This window comes from Pseudophryne corroboree, chromosome 6, assembly GCF_028390025.1.
Source record: "Pseudophryne corroboree isolate aPseCor3 chromosome 6, aPseCor3.hap2, whole genome shotgun sequence".
Taxonomy (NCBI): domain Eukaryota; kingdom Metazoa; phylum Chordata; class Amphibia; order Anura; family Myobatrachidae; genus Pseudophryne; species Pseudophryne corroboree.
Window position 1 is genome coordinate 303,117,878 of NC_086449.1, and position 9,051 is coordinate 303,126,928.

A 9,051-nucleotide genomic window follows, 5' to 3' on the forward strand; every position below is an offset into this window, starting at 1 on the left:
TTGTATTTGTTGGGCCGAAAGGACTGTATGTGAGAGTGATGTATCTTTTTTGCCGGTGTAGGAGCATAAGGCAAGAATGTTGGCTTACCTGCGGTAGCCGCCGAGACTAACGCATCCAGCCCATCACCAAACAAGGCCTCACCTTTATACGGGAGAGCCTCCATATTTTATTTTGGAATCTACATCAGCATTCCACTGGTGAATCCACAACACCCTCCAAGCCGATACTGCCATGGTAGCGGTTCTTGATCTCAAGAAACCAATATATTTCATGGATTCTAGTACGTACGCAGCAGCGTCTTTGATATGACCTAACGTTAGGAGTATCTCGTCTCCATCTATTGTGTCAATGTCTAATGACAAGTTTTCTGACCACTTTTCAATAGCACTACTCACCCACTCATAGACAAAGGGGGTCATTCCGAGTTGTTCGCTCATTGCAGATTTTTGCTATACTGCGATTAGTCGCTTACTGCGCATGCCCAAGTTTCGCACAGCGCATGCGCTTAGTTATTTTACACAGAAGTTAGGTATTTTACTCACGGCATAAAGAAGCTTTTTCATCGCTGTGCTAATCGTAGTGTGAGGAAGTGGGTGTTTCTGGGCGGAAACTGGCCGTTTTATGGGAGTGTGCGGAAAAACGCAGGCGTTCGAGTTGCAAAATGCAGGAGTGGCTGGAGAAACAGGGGAGTGGTTGGGCAAACGCTGGGTGTGTTTGTGACGTGAAACCAGGAACAAAAAGGACTGAGCTGGTCGCAATGGCTGAGTAAGTCTGGAGCTACTCAGAAACTGCTAAGAAATTTCTATTCGCAATTCTGCTAATCTTTCGTTCGCAATTCTGCTAAGCTAAGATACACTCCCAGAGGGCGGCGGCTTAGCGTGTGCAATGCTGCTAAAAGCAGCTAGCAAGCGAACAACTCGGAATCACCCCCAATGGTAGGCCTGAGTAGTGTCCCATTGGCCACATCAATAAATCACCTCACTCACTTGTGGTCTGTCGGCTCCTTAAGTGAAGCCATTCCAGGCGCAGGGAGAAACACCTTTTCTCTTTTATGACAAGGCCCTGTCTAAAATGCGGGGTGACTCCCACCTTTTTTGAAAAAAGGTAAGCTGCCTGAATTCCTTTTGGGAATCTGAAATTTCTTTTCAGGTTAAATCAGACCTGAGGTGGAGGGAAAATTACATTACTTCTTTACTAAAGTAAACCCTCTCCTTGTGGTAAAATAGGGGGCTTTGTAACTTATAACACCTCCTTTATAGCTAAAACATATTTTGAATGCTTTTTTGCTAACTTAGGACCTATTCCCCTGGAATCACTAGTGTCGACACAGGAATCAGAGTCTGTGTCGGTATCAGTTTGTACAACTTGTGCAAATTTGTATGTGACCCAGAAGGTCCCTGTGGATGAAAGGCAGAACTATTAAAAATTACATCTTCAACAGATTATTTTCATTTTCTGTATGAGATTCAGTCCAACCTCTTACTGATATGATTCACACTATCATATAACCTTTCACCCAGTCAGGCTCTTGGTGTCATATTACACCTCTGTGTCCCTAACATGTCTCCACAGAGTTCCCTGCCACAGACATGTCACACACGTCCAGAACCACACCGCAGACACTCCGGGACTTATAGGGGGACAGACCGACAGTAAAATCTGTCAGAGGGACACAGATGGGATTTGCCAGTTCACAACCCAGCGCCAGTAACACAATGTCTGTGAACGCAAAATGCCCACTGACATTCAGCGCTTTTATAATGTTAATCGCACAATTATATAGCACCAAATTCACTGTGCACCCCCCTGTTTTGCACCGTGATACTTGTTCAGTAGTAGAGGAGGACCAGCCTTGTCTCTGCAGCCTGAGGAGAGAGAGAAAATGGTGCTGAGCAGTGTGCTGGCTGACTGAGGAGGAAGCTCCACTCTTCAATGGTGTGTTTCTCCTCAGCTTTTATGAGGTAATTTTTTATACTGGTGGGGGTAGGACTTTGCCTCAGCAACTTATGCCCCTTATTTATGCCAGTTTCCATAGGTTTCATGCTGCCCAGGGCGCCCCCCCCCCCCCGCGCTCTGCAGTGCCTGTGTATGTGTGGGCAACATGGCGCACTGCGCTCCCGCCAGCCGTGCGGTACCTTTAGCCATCACTTTCTTGATTGAAGATCTGTCTCCTAACACTCACCTGTCTTCTGACTTCTGGCTCTGTGAGGGGGGTGACGGCGTGCTGTGGGAGTGAGCATCTAGGCACGGCTAGCGTTCAGTTCCCTTCAGGAGCTAATGGTGTCCTGTCAGCCAGAAGCAGAGCCATGAAACTCTTTAGGAAGTTGGTTCCTACTTCTGCCCCCTCAGTACCACGAAGCGGGGAGTCTGATGCAAGCAGATATCCCTGAAAATAAAAAACCTAACATAAGTCTTTTCAGAGAAACTCAGTAGAGCTCCTCAGAGTGCATCCAGTCGACCTGGGCGCATTTCTAAAACTGAGATCTGGAGGAGGGGCATAGAGGGAGGAGCCAGTTCACACCCAATGAAAAGTCTTTAGAGTGCCCATGTCTCCTGCGGATCCCGTCTATACCCCATGGTCTTGATGTCATCCCCAGCATCCTCTAGGACATATGAGAAAGAGATATGGCAGTTGTCATCATCAAGTTGATGATGATGACTTCCATATCTTTAGTTTAGGTATGAAAACCTAACATAATGAAGGAGATCCAAATGTACTGTATAATAAAAGCATACTGGTATTTTCATCCCCTAAAATAAGGAACCAGCAGTGACATGCAGTCAGGGTAGGCAGTGGAGGCAGGGGCTCACCTGTCATGCTCCAGTATACTCTAGAATTTTGACTGTGATAATGCTTAGAATAAAAAAAAAAAAAAAGATATTTAACACTTATAAATGTCATATTTGTATTATTTATAGCATTTTAGATTATTCCAAACATATTTATAGTAAAAACTCACCACCATATCATATATGTGGGTGTTAATCAAAGTTAAACATTGTTACAAAATCTGTAAAAAAAAAAATGTCTGTCATACCTTATTATAACATTTTTTTTTCTCTGTTTGCTTAGACACGAATAATTCTATTAAACTGGTGTGCTTGGTTTCTGAGAATGAAGAGACCTGGTGAAGACAAGGTCAGGCCTGTATGCCAGCATAATAATAAACAACGGCGCTGTAGTATGACAAGCATTGAAGTTAATACTGTCACTGGTCAGCAGTCCAGCAATGGGAACATGCTATACATTGGATTCCGTGGTCTGGAGGGCATCCATTGCACGCCCACCACTGACTCTGGAGTAATTTGTGGCAGGATGACCTGTTCCCCGTCACATGATGAAAACCTTATTCACCACCCACGCCACTCAGAGGGAGACCATGATCTGGGCAAGATATTGGAAGAGCTGCGTTATATCGCTAACAGGTTCAGAGATCAGGATGAGGATGAGTCAATATGCAATGAATGGAAGTTTGCGGCATCTGTTGTGGACCGGTTGTGTCTAATGGCGTTTTCTGTCTTCACTATCATATGTACTATAGGAATTTTAATGTCAGCTCCAAATTTTGTAGAAGCAGTATCTAAAGATTTTGCTTAACTTCGATTTATAAATGTATCTTTTGGAGATGTGTTTTCAACCAGACTGGACCTTTTCTATCCAATCCTTGCTCAGAAGGATCACATGCTCATGTTGGGGACATGTATGACTGTGTATTGGTGCCAGCTGCCTCCTCTTCAACTTTAAACTGTATACAGTAGTTTATTTATATTTTATAGGTATTATGTTCAGGTTTAATAGCTTTATTTTATTACATTTTCAGGACATGTCACTTTTTTCACCTATACACATACAATACATTCATTGTCCATTCGGGTTGATATTAGGATTACGTTGTATAAAATATGTCCCTATAGAAAATGTCAGAGTTATATTATAGTATAACACTGTGCTCAGGTATTGTATAACACTGTGCTCAGGTAATAACTTATTACCTCAGCACAGTGTTATACATGTTGCCAAGAAAGGGGAGATACATTGGCCAATATAAATTATATACCATATATATATATATATCATACCTCCCACCATGACCCTCTCCAGGAGGGACGAAATGCTCTACTTCTGGACTTTTCTCTAAATTTATGATTGCAAACACCTGTTTTGAACAGGTTGATAAGAAAGGTGTTTCAGCACAGGTGCTGGCAATCATAAATTAAGATGGAAGTCCAGGAGCAGAGCATTCTGTCCCTCCTGGAGAGGGTCATGTTGGGAGGTATGATATATTAGATATATTTATATATATATTTTTTTTGACAGTATATATTTTGAACTTGTAATAAGTATAGACTGGACATAGCAGAAGCAATGCTGTACGTATGGGTTAATATACAATAGCCAGCACATGCTTTGTTATTGGGGGGTTCAAATGTTTCTGCTTATGCACTGCACACATTTATTTAGATCCTACACTACGTCATGTGTGTGAGGGGTGTGAGACCGGTGCCACTGACCAGGGCACATGGTTGAGGGGATGGCATGGTTGCTTTCTCAATAGCAACCTGGATGCCTTTTTCCTCGTCTCCTGCTCCCAAGGCTTCCCTGGCACCATAAAGTCATGTGCACCAAAGGTGGAGTGCATCGGCTCCCTGCTATGACACTAAGTTGCTATCACAACCCTTTTGTGAGGAGATTGCATGCATACCATCACTATAGTCAGAATAGTGCAAAGTCATGTGTATGCACATCCTACCTCTGCTGCTTTACATACCATTAAATCATTAGTCATTTGGTACATATGTTGTTACTGCATAACAGCCCCTTCAGTTTACATCAAATCATTTAGGGCTGGATACAGCTAAGGTAAAAATGCAGTCAAATCTCAGAAAATTCAATTTTTTGGAGGTTTGGCTATGTTTTTTTATATGCACCGGAATGTCATACATTCTGGAGCTGAGACCCAGACTGCAGATTGCATTGATAAAATAAGCCAATGGCCCCTGTGGTCTAAAACCAGGAAGTTCTATCATCGCAAAGGACAGGTTGTATCAGGAGAGCTGTCCTTTACGATTTTATTCAAGCATACAGTGTTAATAAATGCTGTTATGCCTACGTGAGTGGTGGGATGCGCGATGCTTGATGCATCCCACCCTTGTATTAAACTCTATTTCCAAAACTGACTTCAGAGTGAAGTGTGTATTTCAGCAATAGCTTTATAAACTGTTGGTTTAACTTTTGTGTATCAGGCATCTTAACCTTTAAATTGAAGTGCTAAACAGCAAGTGATTGAAATGCATGCACATCGGTATGCAATAAAATAGCACTTCAGAAGAAGTGTAAAATAAATAAACACATTGGTTTAAGAAAATCTTCTACCACTTGCATATAACAACAATGCCATCAGGATTTTATTGTTTACTCCATTATATTAACTTGCACATGTGAATTTTTGGTGCTGAGCATTTCCAATGTCCCATATGAAATACATGCACACATTTAGCACTTGTGGGAAATGTATCAAACCTTCAAGAGAGATAAAATGGAGATATTGCCCATAGCAATGAAACAACGTCTGTCATTTTATAGACTGTGCTAGATAAATGATAGCTTTATTTTTTGTTTGAAGGTTTGATATATCTCCCCTTTAATGGGTACCCTGGCCACACTTTGGGCCTAATTCAGACCTGATCGCTGCAGTGCAGCCGATCAGGTCTGAACTGCGCATGCGTGAGCGCCTCAGTGCACCAGCGTATGCCAGACAGCCGACGGCTGTCTCAGCCCTGCGATCGCCTCTGCTTGATTGACAGGCAGAGGCGGTCGCTGGGCAGGAGAAGCGGGCCGGCGGTGTTTGGCACGCAGCCACTGCAGCCCTCACAGCGACGAGTAGTTCCTGCCAGCGCTGGCAGGGAGCTGCTTTTGTACTTGTGCGGGGGGCTCAGGCCTGACATGCAGGGCGGACTGTGTGACTGATCGTAGATGTGCTAAATTTAGCACATCTACGATCAGGTCTGAATTAGGCCCTTTATACGGCAAAGTGATGTGCATGGGATTGCTTAATGGATCCAAAACTGGAAAGACATGAGCAATAATGTTCCAAACATTCAACTGCGACCTTAATGTTGCTCGCATGGGTAGATGGGAGGAAGGGGGGTTGTTTCTGGTTGCCCGGAAACCCTGCCCCTCTTAGCTTGCAATAGTATACAATACGATTACTATATTACTATAGCTGCCGCCGCAGCATGCAGTTTAAGGAACAGAGTGGAGCTGCTACACATGCCCAGTGGTAGTAGCCTCTTCTACCAGGTTTGTTGTGTGTGTGGATCTGAGCCCTCAATCATTGCACTGGACCAAAGAGTAGCTGCCTTCCCATGAGGTGGGAGAGTGTGTGTTTATACAAGGGCAGTTTGTCCCCTACTAGTTCTATTATGTTTTTGTATTTATTTACTGTATTATGGAATATTGAACCTTTTCCTGGTCACTTATTTATATCAAGCAAATATGTTTGATACAACCTATACTATAGATCATCTATAGTGTTACTTATTAACACCGTATTCCATACAGTAGCCAATGGATACAACAACTAATGAGTTGGTACTAGCTTCTTCTACTGCTCCTCCAGATTCCTGTGCATGCTCCAATGTTCCGCAGAGTGGGAGATTGTGGATTGCATTTGGAAACCCACCTCCTGAAATCCTGCGTTTGCCACAGGCTCTCTACTGCCCATTGTAAGTGATCCACTGTTTTGTATTAAACTGTATTTCAAAAATTGACTTCAGAATAAAATGTGTCTTTCAGCAGTTGCTTTATAAACTTTTGCCAATTATTTGTGAAGACTTAAAATAATTAACAGAATCATTGATATGTCTCAAGTTACAACATACTTTTCCAGAATTGTTGCAAAATATGCAATAAGGCAAAGAACTGGTATTAATGAGGGTGTCCAAGACAATATTTGACTTTGTTATTTCTGTGTGATGCAACAAATTGTATGTTGTGTACAGTAGAATTTTTTTATGCAAGACACAAAGGATGATTTATTTTATTCACAAACAGTGCATGTATGTCACACATGTTTTATTTATTTGCATACTGTATGTACCATTCACTGTAAATAAAATGATGTATATACATATAATGCTGATATATATTGTTTCACTTCATTGCCACTGCATTAAATATGGTCCTTTGACTTCACATATCTCTAAAGGTTGTGCTGTACCTTACACCAAACAGATAAAAAACGATATACGGATTTCAGTTTAAGAAACATTAAACCTGATGGATATTTGAGCTGGCCTTTACCTGGTGATTGTGTCACTTGGGAGTCCTATCTGTTAGAGGAAACACTAAATGGGGAAAACTGTGGTTTATTTTCAAGCTTAGTTCAGGCAATAGAACATACGTTTTTATTTCATCTTATTTCAGAAACACTATATATATGTTCCAAACATATATATATATATATATATATATATATATATATATATATAGCAGATAGAAGGCGGCACACCAGGGATTTGGTAGCAACTAGTAAAAATAGGTGATGAACACCATCAACTGCGGTTAACGTTTCAGTTTATTAACTAAACTTTCGTCATATATATATATATATATTAGATAATAAGGTGTGCTTCACATTGCATCTGGTACTTGTCACACTTTTAAAAGATGATGTAATTTGTTAAATGAACCACTTATATTGCTTCATATGGTCCAGCATTAAAGTCTCAGCGGACGTATGTTCCAGATGTACTATGGGAGCACAGTGTACTACATTTGTATAGACACATATAATCTCTTACAGCTGTGCCACTCAAAATCCCACAAAGTCATAGACTTCTGTTCTGCATCCTTCTGTTGGTACAAACCACATGCTGCTTTTATGCTCATACCGTAATTTAGGCTTTGCCTGGGAAAGCATACTCTAGTCTATCATTTGAATGATTGATGCAATTTACTAATAAAAGAAACAATTTTTATTGAAAGGGTAGTTGATTATGACCATTCACCATTTGTGGCAAATAAGGTAATACATAGGAATGAATAGGATGAATATAAAGCTATACTTAGAATTAGTTACTGTATGTAACAATAATACGTTTTTATATGGACATGGCATTTGTTTGTACTAGTTTTTTTCCCCATTTGTATTATGAAATCATATTTTTGTATTGGATTTATTCATAAAGCAACTGCAATAAACAATGGCAATATACGAAGGGCAAGAGTGATTTCTAAACAGGGACGACTCCTAATAATAAGTCAATAACAGCTGACTGTACAGGTAATTTCTGAGCAGCAGAGGTGGAACGCTGTAGTGCAGTTTCCACTCTGAGATGTTGTGCGAGTGCTTTGTGGAAGTGGACCTGGGTTCCTGGGTAAAAGCATGGATGTGTGACATGATTGCAGCACTTGCAGTAATGCAGAAATTGCACCAATTGATGGTAGGAAATGGAAAATCGAGGACATCTCTAAGTAAGCGCAGCTAAGACTTATGACTGTGCCTAGTTTTGTATAGAGATGAGCGGATTCGGTTTTACTCGGTTTTTTGTACTGATTTCTCATTTAATGCAATATCATTATTCAAATGAAGCAAGGTGGAGGAGAAGGCACAATTAGAAGGGAGTTGTCTACTTTGTGGCATGGTGGACAATGTTTTCTTGGTTGGTAATATGTGTGTACAGGCTTGAGGATGTCGCAGTTTAATTACATACATATACGAATGGCCCATCTACTAAAACCATTGGCTTATATTGAAGATAAAGCAGGTACAGCTGTACTCACTGTTATATGCACAGGTAGATGGAGCAGAGCCGGTTATCATACAGTTCATCAGCTAGTGAATGTATGCAGGTACTGCCTAGCAATGCAGGATGCTGGAACAGCATCTATATCTCAGGTAATTGCAGCTCTCTGTGAAGCTAAATGAAAGACTCCTGTCTACCACTGTGGTACTTTCACAAAGCCCTAAGATGACTCCGCACATGTTCAGCAGTAGCCTCAGAGGTCATCTTGGTACAGGGAATGAAGCTTTCCATGAGGAGTAGTA

The 9,051-nt window shown here is 41.3% G+C and overlaps 1 protein-coding gene across 1 annotated transcript in view; it reads left to right on the forward strand.

The window, feature by feature from the left end:
* The window catches only part of LOC134932109 (neuronal acetylcholine receptor subunit alpha-7), a 575,925-nt gene extending 567,760 nt beyond the window's left edge, over nt 1-8,165 (forward strand). Inside the window, exon 10 of the mRNA XM_063926192.1 lies at nt 3,075-8,165. Coding sequence (XP_063782262.1) covers nt 3,075-3,599 — 525 coding nt within the window. The 3' untranslated portion in view covers nt 3,600-8,165. The remainder of the gene's footprint in view (nt 1-3,074) is intronic.
* The last annotated feature ends 886 nt before the right edge of the window (nt 8,166-9,051 follow it).